We start from the raw sequence: 19,110 nt of genomic DNA on the forward strand, positions 1-19,110 counted from the left end.
GCATTATATATATGGCACAGCTATGGGGCAACGGTGCAGAGCACTATATGGCATAGCTATGGGGCAACGGTGCAGAGCACTATATGGCATAGCTATGGGGCAACGGTGCAGAGCATTATATATATGGCACAGCTATGGGGCAACGGTGCAGAGCATTATATATATGGCACAGCTATGGGGCAACGGTGCAGAGCACTATATGGCACAGCTATGGGGCAACGGTGCAGAGCACTATATGGCACAGCTATGGGGCAACGGTGCAGAGCACTATATGGCACAGCTATGGGGCAACGGTGCAGAGCACTATATGGCACAGCTATGGGGCAACGGTGCAGAGCACTATATGGCACAGCTATGGGGCAACGGTGCAGAGCACTATATGGCACAGCTATGGGGCAACGGTGCAGAGCACTATATGGCACAGCTATGGGGCAACGGTGCAGAGCACTATATGGCACAGCTATGGGGCAACGGTACAGAGCACTATATGGCACAGCTATGGGGCAACGGTGCAGAGCATTATATATATGGCACAGCTATCTATGGGGCAACGGTGCAGAGCATTGTATATATGGCACAGCTTTATGTGGAGCATCTATGGGGCAACGGTGCAGAGCATTGTATATATGGCACAGCTTTATGTGGAGCATCTATGGGGCCATAATGAACGGTGCAGAGCATTATATATGGCACAGCTTTATGTGGAGCATCTATGGGGCCATAATGAACGCTGCAGAGCATTATATGTGGCACAGCTTTATGTGGAGCATCTATGGGGCCATAATGAACGGTATGGAGTATTTATTTTTAATTTTGAAATTCACCGGTACCTGCTGCATTTTCCACCCTAGGCTTATACTCGAGTCAATAAGTTTTCCCAGTTTTTTGTGGCAAAATTAGGGGGGTCGGCTTATACTCGGGTCGGCTTATACTCGAGTATATACGGTAACTTTCTGATTTGTTAATGGGAGTAAACTTTATTTCCAAGAATGACCATTACTGTTGAGCGATACCTTCCGATATTCGAAAGTATCGGTTTGGATCGGCCGATACCGGCAAAATATCGGATCTCGCCGATACCCGATACCAATACAAGTCAAAAGGACACAAATATCGGAAGGTATCCTGGATGGTTCCCAGGGTCTGAAGGAGAGGAAACTCTCCTTCAGGCCCTGGGATCCATATTCATGTAAAAAATAAAGAATTAAAATAAAAAATATGGATATACTCACCCCTCTGGCGGACCCTGGACCTTAGCGATGTAACCGGCAGCCTCCGTTCCTAAGAATGCAATCACAAATATCGGAACTTGGTATCGGAATGCCGATACAGCAAATATCGGCCGATACCCGATACTTGCGGTATCGGAATGTTCAACACTAATGACCATCCTTTATGTCATTTATAATCACTTATGATCTAGGTTACAATTTAAGCTAATGAGCTAGTTATGAACTAACATAACTAAAACAACTAGAATAAAATAAAGTTGGGTAACACGTCCTGGGGTACTTAGAGCCTGTAATGAGGATTAAGTTAAGGAGACCTACTCCATATTTTCTGGACTTGCCCGAAGATTGTAGATTTATGGAACCAGGTTTCCCTATTTATCAATAATCTCAATAACGATTTCTCACTTACCCCTCAAACAGCTTTGCTTTCCATGGGACTAGAAAACATCCATCCTTCGCTGAGATACGTTATAATACATACCCTACTAATAGTCAATCGCCGTTGATCGCTTTCCACTGGAAGCAACCAGACACCCACACGAATCTCTGACGTTGTCGACAGATTACACGTGCACAACTAAAATTTGCTTCAATCAATGGGTGCATTAATAAATATGAGAATTAATGGACCTCAAAATGTCTCAAACCTTCAACGCAAGTACTTCTAATCTATTTGGTCCAGCAGATAAGGTCCCAAAACTGACCACTTTGAGGATCAATATGGAAGGAGCTAATAAACCCATGAAGAGGGCGAGATGGATGGTCTTTTGTTTCTGGTCTTAGGCTATGTGCACACTTTGCGGTTTTTGCTTCCGCAGCAGTTTTCCATGTGGTGTACAGTACAATGTTAACCTATGGAAAACAAAAAACGCTGTGCACATGCACAAACCCGCAAAACGGAAAAACCCGCACGGAAACGCAGCGGTTTACATTCCGCAGCATGTCAATTCTTTGTGCGGAATCCGCAGCGGTTTGGCACCTGCTCCATGTTAAAAAAAAACGCAGGTGTCTAAAACCGCAGTGGAAACCGCACAAAAAACCGCGATAAATCCGCAGTACTTTTTGCACTGCGGATTTCATCAAATCCGCTGCGGAAAAATCCGCAGCAGAATCTGCAAAGTGTGCACATAGCCTAAGGCCCCACAGAGTACGCTGCAATCAATGAAGATAGTGTGCCGTGGGTACATCAGACTCATTGCCCCAGACCGTGTATAATACAGCACACAATATCCGATTATAGCCATCTGACTACATTGAAGTTCAGACTTTTTACTAGAAGTTCCCCGGTATGTGTAACATTTTAAACAAAAAAAATTTTTTCACTACACAGTAACAATGCCGTTTCACCCATAAGGCGCTGCCAATTAACACCCTGGGTTGGTGCAGAGGAGCAGCGAGTTTAGCACTCTGAAGTCGCCGGGTTCACAACTCACTACGATGCCAAAGAAGGCAAGTAAGGACTGAGCACACGGGATTCAAGTGCCGCTTCACGGTGTATTAATAGCAAGTGAACTAAAAATACAAGAGATTCCACTGCCATCTCGCAGGGCGCCTGCGGGCTTTCATGTAGGCATTACTTTCTCAATGAAGGTGTTTTTTTTTTCCCCGATGACAAATTCAAGAACAGACTAAAGGTAACAAAAAAAAGTAAAGACTAGCTGTGCACAGGCTGGATGACAAAAGGTAGCTGCACGTCGTCATGGCAGATATTGGTGCCAACTTCCTGATCTAGCTTACAGATAGAGTAACCGTCTGAATTGCAGGAAGAAATAGGTCAAGGTGGAGGAATGCACCTTGACCCATTACATAAAGTCACTTTGGAATACACTGCATACCCCACCAGGGATGGGCAAATCCTTTAAAAGCTTGCTAGACCGATATTAGAGCACCGTGAACATCAACCGATCAGAACCAGTCCGATTTCTGACTGAAAGAGGGCTAGAAAAGTTATGAAACTGCCCAGAGACCAGCGAGGACATCCAGCTCCAATCAGTCTGGGATAATTACTGCAGTGTATGAGGAAACTACTGATTATCTCGGTTAGATATATAACAGGAACTACCATTGGAGGGTGAAACAAAGGAGAAGCCGCCTGACCGTAAAGTCCCCCAGACAACAGAAAAGTACACAGGAGTGTTTTGGCTCAGCTATGTGATACATGTCCTCTAAAGCGACAGTGAACGGAAGGATTGGCAAGCCGAATTCAGACATGTTGGACCCCTCTCTCATCCCATACACAGACTTTCGGCCAAGCCCACTGATATCGGAGGGTCCGGACAATCTTTAGCCTGTGTATGTGCTTCTTAGCTTGACTGCAAAAGGACAGGGTCAATAATATATAAGAAAATCTCTGCATTATGGTCAGATACCATGGGATCAGTTCTACATCACCTACGAGCCCTAGACAGTCTGAGCCAACGCTTCTATGGTCTGATGCATGAGGTTGCAAATATGTAATTTAATAAGCAGGTATTCAAAATACACAATTTATTCAAGAAATAGTGCAGTTTCCCCATTATAAAGAAAGTACGAAAGTGGAGTACTCAAACATTAATGCCAAAGGGAAAAAAAATGGAGTAATCATAAACCACAAAGGGTAAGATAAAAGATAAAATTTTATTCAAAAAATTACATAAAATAATGAATACCAAACAAGTTTATGAACAAAGTAGGAACAAAGAGGGGAGGTATGAACCATAAGATGTTATCATATAGGGAAAAACACCATGTAATATTATCAGGTCTATTACAAGATTTGTTGAGTCCTATGCAGCACTTAGCACCTATATAAAAATATTACACTGCTTTTTCCCCACATATGATATCATATGGTTCATGTCCCTATCTTTTCCTCCTTTGTCTCAAACTTATTGATTGGGATTTGGATATTTTAAGTAATTTTTGAGTAAAATTTCATCTTTTATCTTACTCTTTGTGGTTTATGGTTACACCATTTTTTCTTTGGCATAAATATGTAATTTACCATAGCATTTTCTTATGTCCAGCCATCTTTTTATTGCCGTTTCTTTCTGCATTTGTCACCCATCCACTGTTAAAACACTATACTGGTCCTGTTTTGCTGCATTTATACATATTGTTCCATAAAGTCTCAATAAATGTTAGTTTGAAGCTACTGTATATAAATCACAAAGCGACAGAGCCTATATTACTACACAAGGTGTACTTACAATGCATCTTAGCCATCAAAGTCAAATGGATCCAATACAAAAGAAGAGTCTTACCCCAGGACCCAGGATCAGAATGATCTGATCTTATTTTCTGTATGATAGACCAGAGGTCCCCAACCGCCGGTCCGCGGACCAGGACCGGGCCGTTGGGGTTTTTCAGCCGGTCCGCGGCGCCGCTGACAGCTACCGTATATACTCGAGTATAAGCCGAGATTTTCAGCCCAAATTTTTGGGCTGAAAGTGCCCCCTCGGCTTATACTCGAGTCACGGTCGGCGGTGGGGTCGGCGGGTGAGGGGGAGAGGGCGCTGAGGCATACTTACCTAGTCCCGGCGATCCTGATGCTCCCCCTGCCCGTCCCACGGTCTCCGGGTGCAGCAACTCTTCCCCTGTACAGCGGTCACGTGGGACCGCTCATTAGAGAAATGAATAGGCTGCTCCACCTCCCATAGGGGCGGAGCCGCATAATTCATTTCTCTAATCAGGGGTAACGGTGACCGCTGATAGAGGAAGAGGCTGCGGCACCGAAGACCATCTGTCCGGGGGAAGGAGCGGGACGCCGGGAGCAGGTAAGTATTACATAGTCACCTGTCCTCGTTCCACACGCCGGGCGCCGCTCTGTCTTCCCGGCGTCTCTCCGCTCTGACTGTTCAGGTCAGAGGGCGCGATGACGCATATAGTGTGCGCGCCGCCCTCTGCCTGATCAGTCAGTGCGGAGAGACGCCGGGACCGGACGCTGAGGAGCTGCAAGCAAGAGAGGTGAGTATGTCATTTATTATTTTTATTGCAGCAGCAGCACAGCTATGGGGCAATAATGGACGGTGCAGAGCACTATATGGCACAGCTATGGGGCAATAATAAACGGTGCAGAGCACTGTATGGCACAGCTATGGGGCAATAATGGTGCAGAGCACTGTATGGCACAGCTATGGGGCAATAATGGTGCAGAGCACTATATGGCACAGCTATGGGGCAATAATGGTGCAGAGCACTGTATGGCACAGCTATGGGGCAATAATGGTGCAGAGCACTATATGGCACAGCTATGGGGCAATAATGGTGCAGAGCACTGTATGGCACAGCTATGGGGCAATAATGGTGCAGAGCACTGTATGGCACAGCTATGGGGCAATAATGGTGCAGAGCACTATATGGCACAGCTATGGGGCAATAATGGTGCAGAGCACTGTATGGCACAGCTATGGGGCAATAATGGTGCAGAGCACTGTATGGCAAAGCTATGGGGCAATAATGGTGCAGAGCACTGTATGGCACAGCTATGGGGCAATAATGGTGCAGAGCACTGTATGGCACAGCTATGGGGCAATAATGGTGCAGAGCACTGTATGGCACAGCTATGGGGCAATAATGGTGCAGAGCACTATATGGCACAGCTATGGGGCAATAATGGTGCAGAGTACTGTATGGCACAGCTATGGGGCAATAATGGTGCAGAGCACTATATGGCACAGCTATGGGGCAAATATGAACGGTGCAGAGCACTATATGGCACAGCTATGGGGCAATTATGAACGGTGCAGAGCACTGTATGGCACAGCTATGGGGCAATAATAAACGGTGCAGAGCACTGTATGGCACAGCTATGGGGCAATAATAAACGGTGCAGAGCACTGTATGGCACAGCTATGGGGCAATAATGGTGCAGAGCACCAGGGAAACAAGCATGGTGCTCCCACTCATTCTGAACCTATGGTAAGTTGAATCACATTCTCATTATAAATGTCATAATTATATGATAAGTATGCACTAAGCTCCATCCCTCCATAACCCCACCCCCATATGACCAAAGCCCCGCCCCTGCCCCACCCCCACCGGGCCATGGAAAACTGGTCTTGCTTAAAGCCGGTCCCTGGTGCAAAAAAGGTTGGGGACCTCTGTGATAGACCGCTATAAATCATTAAAGGAGATATATATCAACAGGTTTTTGACACAATGTAGAGACCAGAGGCCTCAGATAAGTAGCAAAAAGATTCCCTTTAAAGCTGATATTTTAACCATGAATAATCATTCAAAACTACCATATATACTCGAGTATAAGCAGACCCCCCTAATTTTGCCACAAAAATACTGGGAAAACTTAATGACTTGAGTATAAGCCTAGGGTGGAAAATGCAGCAGCTACTGGTAAATTTCAAAAATAAAAATAGATACCAACAAAAGTAAAATTCATTGAGACATCAGTAGTTTAAGTGTTTTTGAACATCCATATTGAATAAGGAGCCCCATATAATGCTCCATACAGTTTATGATGGGCCCATAAGATGCTCCATATTAAAATATGCCCCATATAATGCTGCACAAATGCTGATTATGACCCCATAAGATGCTCCATACAAACATTTGCCCCGTATAATGCTCCACAAATGTGGATTATGGCCCCATAAGATGCTCCATACAGATATTTGCCCCCATATCATGCTGCACATGGCCACATACAGATGCCCCATACAGATATTTGTCCCCATATAACGCTGCACATGGCCCCATAAGATGCCCCATACAGATATTTGCCCCCATATCATGCTGCACATGGCCCCATAAGATGCTCCATACAGATATTTGCCCCATATGCTGTTGCTGCGATTAACAAAATAAAAAAATTACATACTCACCTCTCCGGCCCCCGGCACTTGCTAGAGTCACCTGCTCCCCATTCCAACGCTGACCGCCGCTGTGTCTTCCCATCCTCTGCACCGACGTTGAGGAAGAGGGTGGCGCGCACTAATCGCGTCACCGCGCCCTCTGACCTGAGCGTCACTGCGGAAAACACAGCGGCGCCGACGGTGGAACGAGGACCAGGTGAATATCGGGCACTGCCCCCCGTCATACTCATCTGCTTCCGGCGAGGTTCCTTCACGTCTGTTCCCTGGCGCCGCATTTTCTTCCTGTAGTGAGCGGTCACCGTTACCGCTCATTACAGTAATGAATATGCGGCTCCACCCCTATGGGAGGTGGGGCCACATTCATTACTGTAATGAGCGGTATCATGTGACCGCTCACTACAGGAAGAAACTGCGGCGCCGGGAAGCAGGGACCGCGCCAGGATTAGGTGAGTATTATTAGACAGTCCCCGCTCCCCCTCCCCTGCCGACCCCTGGGTATGACTTGAGTATAAGCCGCGAGGGGCAATTTCAGCCCAAAAAAGTGGGCTGAAAATCTCGGCTTATACTCGAGTATATACGGTATTTGTAGTTCTCCATCCTCTACACAAAACCTATTCATAGCCGACCAACGAACTGCACGGCTCTAGAATTTTTTTTAAAGTTGCCTTCTTAAGACTTTAGAGCCTCACGTGCTAATAAGTGATAATTTTGCCGTTTAGGCTCAATAGGTTTCACAATTATTCCATTCTCAGCGGTGTGTGCAGAAAGCATTAAGTTTACAGTCTGTCCCTTAAAGTTACTCTGTTCTTCTCTGCAACAGATTACAGAAACTGTGCCAAGTGGTCCTTAATTGCCTGGTGATACACTGGGTTCATTTAAGGTCTGAACTGCACACAAGGTCTGATGCTATGAATAGCTGAAAATAAAACCATCGTTGGGATGAAAAAAAAACAGGGCAGCGTTTCCTGCTCCAACTTTCTGAAACATTTAAGTTACATGAAAATATTTTACCATAAAGGAAAATCTTGATAACTGCTGACTGGCTTTGGAAATTAAAAATCACCTGATATTTCATTGTTTGAAGAAAGGCGTCTGCACCCTAAGAATCTAGTTGTCAAAACTGAAAGGTCCTGGACACTAAAAGCTGCAGATAGCTGGGTCATGTAGGGAAGTTTTACAAGAGCTTGAGAGCCACCGATTGCAAACCACTAGCCAAAAGCAACTGAAGGCTGGCAGCCATGCTTCTTAAAGTTTATCAACTCCATTTCTGTTCTTAGCCTCCGTAATTCAAGTCTGAGACTTAAAATCAACGACTGCCCAAAATGCCATTTTAGACATATTGATGCCCACACATCAGATCATTTATTTATTTATCCATTAACAATACAAGGGGATAAGAGTCAGCACCATACGATACTCAGCATGAACATCAAATCGATCTGTTACCGAAATCCAATAATTCTGCCAGTACGGGACCAAACTCCATGATCATAAGGAGGATTTGCTGTTTGTGGTGATGGCTGTATGGCTTAATACGTAGTGTGATGGCTTAATACGTAGCTTAATACATAGCCCTTTAGGGACAGTTTTATTCTTTATATAGCTTTCCAAATATTTTAATTCCCACCACGACTTGATATTCTCCTTTAAACCCAAGTTATAATTCCTTAAAGAGTGTTTTCAAAGAAGGCTTTTCAGCACTCTCTGGGGGTGTTGTGCTGGTACACAGCCCAACGCCCCCAGAGAGTGCTGGAAACCCCTCATAAGGAGCAAGGTCTTAAACGTTTTCAAGTTTATCAAACAGATGGGAAAGAAACCAATCTGGTCAAGGTGAACAGAAAACCAACCATGAAGTCCTCGAGGACATTGTAAGTCAGTACTATACTTGTAAAAAAAAAAAAAAAAAAAAACTTGGCTACCCTTCAATGATGGCAAAGTAAAATGCTGGGCTGATAACAGCATTGAAATGGAGGTTAGAACTAATGTCTTCTGGTAAGGACGGACACCATTTTAAAGACAGATAATATTCTTTCGTGAGAATCATTTACCACGTGAATATTCACATTGGGAACAGCTGACAATATGACAACTGGAAGCTAAAAATGTGCTGAGAGCAGTTGTCACTTCCTTTCCACTAGCGCTCTCCTTGTTGCCTACAAACTAAATTTTATCAGTAGGGGGAAAGAGTAGGCTAAAGATTATATGAATCATCGGGAATCATAGGCGCATGGTTCATTTCTAGGACAGGCCATTCATATTTTGATGGGTGGCGCTGGGTCCTACTGCAGGGATCCTCACCGATTACCAAACTAAAAGCAGTGAGATTCAAGAGAGGCCTTCATACAGCTTCTATTATGCTGGAGATGACCCAAAGGACAAACTAAGAATTCTAATCACTGGGACCTCCATGATGTTTTAAAGGTGGACATGTAGGTTCTAGTAAATAGTGATCACTGACCAGTCTTACTTGAGCGACAGACTGGAGAAGGATCATGAAAAGGAAGTCAAATCAGAATTTCACTTGCTTAAAACTTTTAGAGTTTAAGAGGAGTTCTAAAAGATTTTTTTTTTTTTTTTAACTACACTGGTTTTCGTAAATGATATAAGGACGAGACAATGAATGAATGAAAATATTCAGCAACGTCAGGACTATGGGAGATGGAATTCACCATTAATCATCGTTGCATAAAAAGTAATTCTACAAATAGGGGGCGATGTGTCCACTGCCATCGGGTACTTTGGATTTCTTATAGACAGATCACTAAATAGAGTCAGTCACAGCTGAAATCATTTGATGCCTAGAACCTACAGCCCTGCGCCAGTGTGGGACACCAATCCAGAAGACCTTATTGTAGCTGCTCGATGCTGCTAGGTCTTCTAAACTTACAACATGTAGCCATTAACTGAGAGATTGACCCCAAACTAAAAGAAAACCAAAACATTACAAAAAAAGATGATGAAATGCAAACTGTATTCTCTAAATCATTAGTGTCAAACTGCATTCCTCAAGGGCCGCAAACAGGTCATGTTTTCAGGATTTCCTTGTATTGCACAGGTGATAATTTAATCACCTGCACAGAATGATTCCAGCACTTTGTGGAATGCTAAGGAAATCTTGAAAACACTCAAGGTTTGAGGCCCTCGAGGAATGCAGTTTGACACCCCTGCTCTAAATGATACAATCAACCTGGACCTTATAACATTGGAAAAGGGAAGAGGTATGTGCACAACCTTATCCACTCTTGGTACAATAACTTGACAAGTCATCCTCTCCAGCATGTTACTTTCAACACCAGAGATGTGTAATATTACCCCTCAGACTTGGGACTCCATTGAGCAACCTCCCGCCAAGTTACAAAACACTGAACACTCTATACTAAACAGGTTGACTCAGCTCAACCATAAAATGTAGAAAAAAAAAAAAAAACCTTAGTCACTCCACACACAGACAGCTCTTATAACCCAGGTATCAAATGTTCAAGATAAAATCTTTTTTGAGATTTTATGAAATCTCTGGCTCCTAAGGGTACCCGTTACACAAAACGATTTACCAATGATCACGAACAGCGATACGACCTGGCCGTGATCGTTGGTAAGTCGTTGTGTGGTCGCTGGAGAGCCGTCACACAGACAGCTCTCCAGCGACCAACGATGCCGAAGTCCCCGGGTAACCATTTACCCTGGTTACCATCGTAAATGTAAAAAAATACAAACAGTACATACTCACATTCCGGTGTCCGTCAGGTCCCTAGCCGTCTGCTTCCCGCACGTCACCGCTGTGCTCTGCTTTTACTTTCCGGCCGGCAGTCAGTCAGTGCGGGAAGCAGACGGCTAGGGACCTGACGGACACCGGAATGTGAGTATGTACGGTGTTTTTTTTTTTTTTTTAATTTACGATGGTAACCAGGGTAAACATCGGGTTACTAAGCGCGGCCCTGCGCTTAGTTACCCGATGTTTACCCTGGATACAAGCGAAAGCATTGCTGGATCGGTGTCACACACACCGATCCAGCAATGACAGCGGGAGATCCAGCGACAAAATAAAGTTCCAAACGATCTGCTACGACGTACGATTCTCAGCGGGGTCCCTGATCGCTGCTGTGTGTCAGACACAGCGATATCGTATGGATATCGCTGGAACGTCACGGATCGTGCCGTCGTAGTGACCAAAGTGCCACTGTGAGACGGTACCCTAAGTCAGACAGATCAAAGCTCAGACACAAGCCTGCAGCAGAGGTGCGATTGCAACACAATGTAAACACGGCCTAAGAAAGATGCATTATAGATATTAGGCTGCAACCAGCCATGATAATCCTGAAGATAGGGTGGCTGACTCCCCCTTTCAGCTTTTTCTAGGCCACCAACATTTTATTTTCAAACCCAAATACATTTCTACATCATTGATCCTTTTAAGAACATCTAAAAGGGTGTGGGGGCCTAACATTATCGCTGACAATGGTGAACCCACCATGCACTCCTCACATTCAAACCCCAAAAATGAGGGTCTGTCCTCGTCAACCATTGCAAGATACAGACATGAGGAAATTGATTTGCAGGTGGGTATTCCATGGCCTCCTTCAAAACATCATCCTATTGCCATCCCTGGCTCCTATTATGACTAGCTGGCCTGGCACCTCATGCCGCAATGGTGACACCACATTACCGATAGGAGGACGTTTGCAGGACTCCCATTCGGTGGCTACAGGGTCCTGGCTCATTTCTATTAAACCAGTAAGCCAGGTTGGGTAGGCCCAGGCCTCATCTGCTCTGTCCATGGTAACGACCAGGGACGAAGCCCAGAGTATTATTTGCCATTCACATCTACATTAATGCCCAGGTGATTTTACAACTTTCGAACTGTCAATTAAAGTCCTAGCTCAATGGCGACTATCCCAGGCTATTTCAGTCCGGCCTAAGATCAAAGCTCTGTTTGCTAAGGACACAATCTGAACCTCTCCACAGAAAACCGTAAAATTACATGCAAGTCTTACAAAATCAGTGACCCCCCACAACATGAAGGTAAAGCGAAAAATACACCTTAGGCTGCTTTCACACTAGCGCCGGTACGGGGCCGTCGCGCTGCGTCGGCCAGACGCATACTGTGAAGAAAATGCCCGCCGTTGGCAGCGGAAGCAGTCTTAAGATGCTTCCGCTGCTTCATTGTAAGGTTCGGGGAGGAGGGGGCGGAGTTTCAGCCGCGCATGCGCGGTCGAAAATGGCGGTCCCGACACATACAAAAAAGTTACATGTAACTTTTATTTGTGGCAGCGGTGCGCCAAAACACGACGCAACTGTCGCAATGCGTCGCTAATAAAAGTCTATGGAGAAAAAAACGCATCCTGCAGACAACTTTGCAGGATGCGTTCTTTTCTCCACAACGACGCATTGCGACTTGCAGTGCACGACGCTAGTGTGAAAGTAGCCTTACGGTCTCATTCAGGTCACCTAACCTTGGGTGATAGCACCTCGCTTTACTGCTGCGCTGCAACTCTGAACCACAAAAAAAACACACAAGTGTGACAATTGAGAACATGGATAATTTAAGTCGAAATTTAAGACCTTCAGCTCACCCGGTCAAGAAATGTAATTCTGTACAATTATATCCAAAAAACAAAACCCTGTGCTGGGCCATCATCCTTATCCTGTAGTGACTTGATACATAGTTGGATTTAAATAGCATTTTTGCAGGTGGTCACGATTGCTGTAACCAGATGTGCTAGGCCATCATCCCTATCCCCGTACTGACTCGATACATAGCTGGTATTTATATGACGTTCTTGCAGGTGGTCACGATTGCTGTAACCAGATGTGCTAGACCATCATCCTTATCCCCATACTGACTCGATACATAGCTGGGATATATATGGCGTTCTTACAGGTGGTCACCACTGCTGTAACCTGATGTGCTAGGCCATCATCCTTATCCCCGTACTGACTTGATATATAGCTGGGATTTATATGGCATTCTTGCAGGTCATAGAAATCACAACTATGTATCGAGTCAGTACGGGATAACGGCCTAGTACATCTTTGCCCCCTTTGAGTCACGGGATTAGTCTCCGGACCCCTCATCTTTGCCCCCTTTGAGTCATCCTCTGATTAATCTGTACCCTTCCAGACGACTCACTGCGGGGTCAGACCTGAGTCAAGAGATACTTATAAATACACTTCACCCAGGGAACTGATGACTCGCCCTTCAAAAAAAACAAAAACCCACTAGCTCATTCCTTCATAAACTAAGTAATTTTGCCTGAATTTCCTGCACCAACTTTCAGAAGTGTTACAGCTTTTCCCTAAGGCATCGAAGTTGCGCAATGTCTTTAGATCTGACAAAAGCACAACTTTTCTTCTGACAGTTGTGTCTCGGGTGTGTTTTTCTCGTACCATCTACCCATAATATTCTGCACATCATCGGGCACTGTGGTGCCCCGGCGGAATCGACAACTCAAAATAAGGCAGAAAAGTGTCGGCACACATGCGGTATTCACCACGACACTGATAGTACTGGCTAGGTAGGTATACCAACTTCTGGAAGGCTTCCTGCCGCCGTGGCACACCGCCGACGCCGGATCCTTAGTGCCCCATTCCGTGGGCAACGCCGTCAGCATTCTCTGAGGGGGCGCCTCTTCAGAACTGGACGTGATCACCATCGATGTGTTTCTTCTCAGCAGCAGAGTCGGTAGTCAGACCAGGAAACACAAGTTGTCAGCAAACCAAAGGGGGGTAAAAAAAATGTAAAAGGGTGGAGGGGGAAAACAAGAGAATCCGAAAATTGTCAGAAATCCATGTCATCCGGGTCTGAATCTAACTCCAGCGGATCAGAGGGGGTCTGTGGCCATGGCAGCCGCTCTCTGCAGCCCCTCAGCTCGCCAGCGATGATGAGAGTGGTAATCCAGTCATGGAGGAGATTGATGAGTAACCCTGTTCCACCAAGTGCTAGCATAGGCCGACGCCGGGCCTTATCTTTGAGGGCGCATGCTGCGACCCGCCGGGGGCGGACAGACGAGGCTCAGGCGGACCGCCCGACCAGGGCAAGGTGAACGCGGGTCATGGAAGGTCACGTCCGGGAGTGTCCGCCACGAACCCCCGGGGCAGGAGGAAGCGGCCCCCGCTGCTGTAGCCGCTGCCGGGCGTCCCGGGCTGGATCAGCACAATCTCCGGCTCCTCTGGAAACTCTTGCGCTCGCCCAGGTCTGAGGCTCCACACCCTGGGATGTACCACTGCAGCCACCAGCAAGGGGAAGGGCTGGGAGGAGGCGCGTCACAGACACAATGATAGGTGACTTCCTCAGGCCCGGCCCTGTCCTCCTCCGCCGCCGCCTCCCCGCAGCGGGCTGTAGATGTGAGCGCCCCGGCCGCCCGCCGCCTCAGACCATTTATAGTAACGTAAGCAGATCTGTGTCAGGGGCGCGCTCCCGCCCTGCGCGGCCCCGCCGCTTCCGTTTCAAAACGGGCGGGAAACAAAAAAAAAACCGCCCGCCCCTCCTCCTCCCCGCGCTTATCTCCTCCGTCTATCTGTCAGAGCGGCCCGCTGGCTGTGAGGCGGCGCAGCTCCAGCGTCCCCGCTCCCCGGCAGTGATGGCAGGCGGCCGCCGAGCAGACGACATCCTCAGTGCAGGAGCTTCCGCAGCTTCCCCGGGCTGAGCTCCGCTGTACGCGCCGGGCTGTGTGGGCGGTGAGAGGAGGAGGGCTCTGCTCTAAACTGACAGAGACATGTTTGATTCTGCTGAGTCACCCGCCCGTCTCTGAGGCGCTCGGCGGACGTGTCCAACTGCGGGCGGGAGGGCGGGAACACGAGCTTGTGCGGGGGGAATCGCCAGCGATGCCCCAAGCTGCACCAACGCCTTAGCAACAAGACGCCGATTGGCTGGCGCGCACAGCGGGAACAGGACAGGGGCAGCTGCCATTGGCTGAGGAGTCTGGCTGACGAGCGCTGATTGGCTGCTTTCACAGGGACTCCGTGAAGCAGCTGATAAAGCAGCAAGTGAAACAGGCGCAACCATGGGGGAGTTTATAGGAGAGAAGCTGAGCTCACGGTGTAATGTACAAGCACCCCCTACACACAGCCAGGACGGGGGCACCCTGCACCCCCTACACACAGCCAGGACAGGGGGCACCCTGCACCCCCTACACACAGCCAGCCAGGACAGGGGGCACCCTGCACCCCCTACACACAGCCAGCCAGGACAGGGGGCACCCTACACACAGCCAGCCAGGACAGGGGGCACCCTGCACCCCCTACACACACAGCCAGGACAGGGAGCACCCTGCAGCCCCTACACACACAGCCAGCCAGGACAGGGGGCACCCCCCCACACACAGTGCCAGGAGAGGGAGAACCTTAGACAGGATAGGTAGCAGCCTGCACCATCCTCCCCACATACACCCACCGCCAGGACAAGGGGCACCCCCACACACACAGCCAGGACAAACCTTGCACCCCCACACACATACAGCCAGGACACTGTACACAGACACTACACCCATACACTCAACCTCCACTGCCAGGACAGAGAGAGGCAAACAGTTACTAAAACTGCAAAAACACGCTGGCCACAATCACCGCCCTTAAAACTGCCAGGTTAAAGGCCACAATATACCCCCAAAATGCCAGAGCAGACAGTGCACACATTCTGTCTTTACTGCCAGGACAGGGCACAAACTCCATCCTTTCACTAACAGGACAGCGGGAAAAAACTGCAGCCTACCAGTACAGATTATATATTGCATCTTATAACCACTGACCAGTTAGACAAAATTAATTGATGAGAATGTGTACCGTGCCTATAACATACAACATATGCATCCAAGCACCATATACAGACCCCCTACACATAGCACTGCTGTGTAATAATGCACCTTTATATCCAGCAATGCCCTCATATAGAGCTCCAATATGATGCAGTGACTGCCCAGCTGCACCCCAGCATCTTCATACTAGCCCCTCACACTATGCGGTATAATAGCACCGTTAACAGGCGCAGCACCACGCACAGCCACACTGATTGTGCCTACAACCACAGCTACTGTACAGATATAGACACCGGCTTTCACTTTCTTTCGCCTTTATCTTCTACAACAAACTTAATGCAACCACAACAAAAATGCGACAAGCCAACTAGAAGTTTGTTCCAAAACTAACCTAACTTGCCATGGTTGAAGCTGTACTGCTAGAGTGAACAAGGCCTGAAAGATCAAAGTGAGCCAAATCAGGCAATTTCTGCAGGACTGGCCAAACAAAAATGTGAAAGCAGAGTTCCTGACAAATGTAGAGGAGTTGGATATTTTGGATTTCAATGGCCGCATTCTCTTCAGTGGGAATAACAGGAGGCCCCAACGGTGACTTCTCTGGAATTGAGAATGAATGCATGCTCAGAAGAGCATGCGTGTCAGGGAGGATGGAACCAGTAGGAAACTTGCCAACTACCTGCAGACAACTGGGCTAATGTCACCACATCCAATACTGAATAACAAAGAGCAGGCAGCGCCACGTGCAAGCAGATGGGCCAGTGCTTACCTGAAGTACCAGGAATACACAGCCAGACTACAGTAAATGCTATAATCTTTCTGGTGTAGGAGCTCAGAACACCCGAAAGACTCAACTCGCCCAACTCTCCGATCAAACCTCAGAAGAGCATATTAGTTTCAGGTTCAGCTTTCAAAAGAATGAACATGGTGAATGATGGAAGACGTAAAAGCAGAGCCCAGAAACATCCTGCAAGATCCCACACCACCACAACTTCTCCAACAAACCCAAAATGCGCTCCAAACCGAGAACACAGCTGACTTTCTAACCGGGAGCTAAACTTTTTCCAAAGTTGGTCATACAACTAGGCTGAATCGCCCACAACTCTCCCATAAACATGCAAGCTGAGATCAGCCGAGCTTGAATATTTATTACCACATTTAGTAGGATATGTTACAAACGTGCAATATCACGTGGGATGGGAAATAGGAGGAGCTGCCCTATCTGGCCAACCTCTCTTTGAATAAAGCTCACCCTAAGTGTATGCGCCTACGATGATTAATTGCTGCGTTCATGCATGCAGCAGCATGTCAATTTCACCAATAGAATGTATTGGATGTGGTAAATCCGCACACCTTATAGTGTACACATGCAGATTTACCTGCGTTCAATAGAAGGCAATGTTTTGGAAGCAGCAAAAATACTTTGCATCCAAAGTAGTGCTAGTTCCAGATCGCAAGAACCCGGCTTTAGGCTATGTTCCCACAATCAAAAAGTAGCTTCTCTTTGGACAAAGTGCATGTTCGCTGTGTCCAAAACGCTGCCTTGTATTAAATGCAGGTAAATCCGCATGTGTTCACTGAACCGTGTGGATTTACTGCATTCAATATATTCTATTGATTTAATTTCTGTTACGGAGAGCTGCGTCTACAAAAGAGAAATTGACATGCTGCGGTCTTGAAAGACGCGCTGCATGTCAATGTCCACAGGTGTTCCCCGGCCGCAGATGCAGGTATCTGGCCGCTGTGGGTTTGAAGTTGCATAAATAGGCAGCTTCAAACCCACAGCAGTTGCTGATCGTGGGAACATATCCGGAAGGTCAGAAAACCTGGTGACATCAGCCTTACCCAATCTCACATCTTGCAGAACCGGAGTCTAATGTTTAAAGGGAACCTGTCACTCCCAAAATGGCTGGTGAGGTAAGCTCACCGGCATCAGGGGCTTATCTACAGCATTCTGTAATGCTGTAGATAAGCCGCCGATGTTACCTGAAAAAGGATAAAAAGACGTTAGATTATATTCACCCAGGGGCGGTCCCGTTGCGGTCCGGTCGGATGGGTGTCTCCGGTCCGCTCCGGCACCTCCCATCTTCATTCCATGACGTCCTCTTCGGGTCTTTACGCCGCGGCTCCGGCGCAGGCGTACTTTGCCTGCCCTGTTGAGGGCAGCGCAAAGTACTGCAGTGCGCAGGCGCCGGGCCTCTCTGACCTTTCCGGCGCCTGCGCACTGCAGTACTTTGCTCTGCCCTCAACAGGGCAGGCAAAGTACGCCTGCGCCGGAGCCGCGGCGTAAAGACCCGAAGAGGACATCATGGAATGAAGATGGGAGGCGCCGGAGCGGACCGGAGACACCCATCCGACTGGACCGGGACCACCCCTGGGTGAGTATAATCTAACGTCTTTTTCTCCTCTTTCAGGTAACATCGGCGGCTTATCTACAGCATTACAGAATGCTGTAGATAAGCCCCTGATGCCGGTGAGCTTACCTCACCAGCCATTTTGGGGGTGACAGGTTCCCTTTAAAGTTTGATCAAGGCAACTGCATGGATTTTTTTCCCTTGCCGATTCCACCCATCGTCCAAATTTTGGGGGGTATCAGCACTCATCTAGCAAGTATAGATGACATCAGCTATTTAGTTCCCCTCGTCTTGTAAAGTCACTGATCCAGTAGTAGAGATACGATTATGATGATGCAGTATCAGAGGCTGAACAACAAGGTGACGGACGCACTACCCCTCCCATTCATAATGTGAGGAGTCACCTGAAACACCTATAAGACCCTTGCCAAATAGCAGAGTTTAAAATAGTTTGTTCTTCCGGTTCTTTTTTAGGCGCACTGGGATTATCGATGGCGATCGCAGCTCATTAATACAATGAGGCAACGTACTCCTGTGATACTATTAGGGCTAAATGACTGTGCAGTTACAATGAAGTATTTAGTTATTGGTCATCCATGTGTACACAGCTAGAGAGCATTGAAAAAAAAAAAAAGTTTGCCTCAAACTTCAAAGAAGTTTTTGGGGAGAGCAGATATTTTGCTTACAGCAGCTTCTACACACAGGACACTTCTGTGAGAGCTCTTGGTTAACACTTTGAGAAATCTGTACTTTGTTAATAAACTCCTGGAAGGGGTTGGTCCTTTGTGGAGGGTATGTGCAGAGGATCAGTAAATACTGCGGGTTGGACGCTGTGAACTTCTGTAGCGTCCAAATGTTACAGCATAGTCCACTAGGAGTCCAGAGATGCATCCAGATCCCATGCCCTCTTATGTGTCCAAATCTCTGCACATACCCTTAAGGCTACGTTCCCACGATGAGGTTTTAC

General features: G+C 47.2%; 1 protein-coding gene across 3 annotated transcripts in view; it reads right to left on the reverse strand.

Moving 5' to 3' along the window:
* LOC143770481 (dual specificity tyrosine-phosphorylation-regulated kinase 1B-like) overlaps positions 1-19,110 on the reverse strand; it is a 64,371-nt gene that overhangs the window by 18,025 nt on the left and 27,236 nt on the right. The window contains exon 1 of one of the 3 annotated variants that reach the window (XM_077260128.1): positions 13,565-14,258. The exons of 1 other annotated variant lie outside the window; for it this stretch is intronic. Coding sequence is in view for 1 of the 2 variants with exons in the window: in XM_077260124.1 (XP_077116239.1) it covers positions 13,569-13,692 (124 nt within the window). In the remaining variant the exon portion in view is untranslated. Of the gene's footprint in view, positions 1-13,564; positions 14,259-19,110 lie in introns of those variants that run through there. One more of the 3 variants, XM_077260124.1, reaches the window with a different exon arrangement.

Source organism: Ranitomeya variabilis, chromosome 4, assembly GCF_051348905.1.
Source record: "Ranitomeya variabilis isolate aRanVar5 chromosome 4, aRanVar5.hap1, whole genome shotgun sequence".
In the NCBI taxonomy this organism is placed as follows: Eukaryota; Metazoa; Chordata; class Amphibia; order Anura; family Dendrobatidae; genus Ranitomeya; species Ranitomeya variabilis.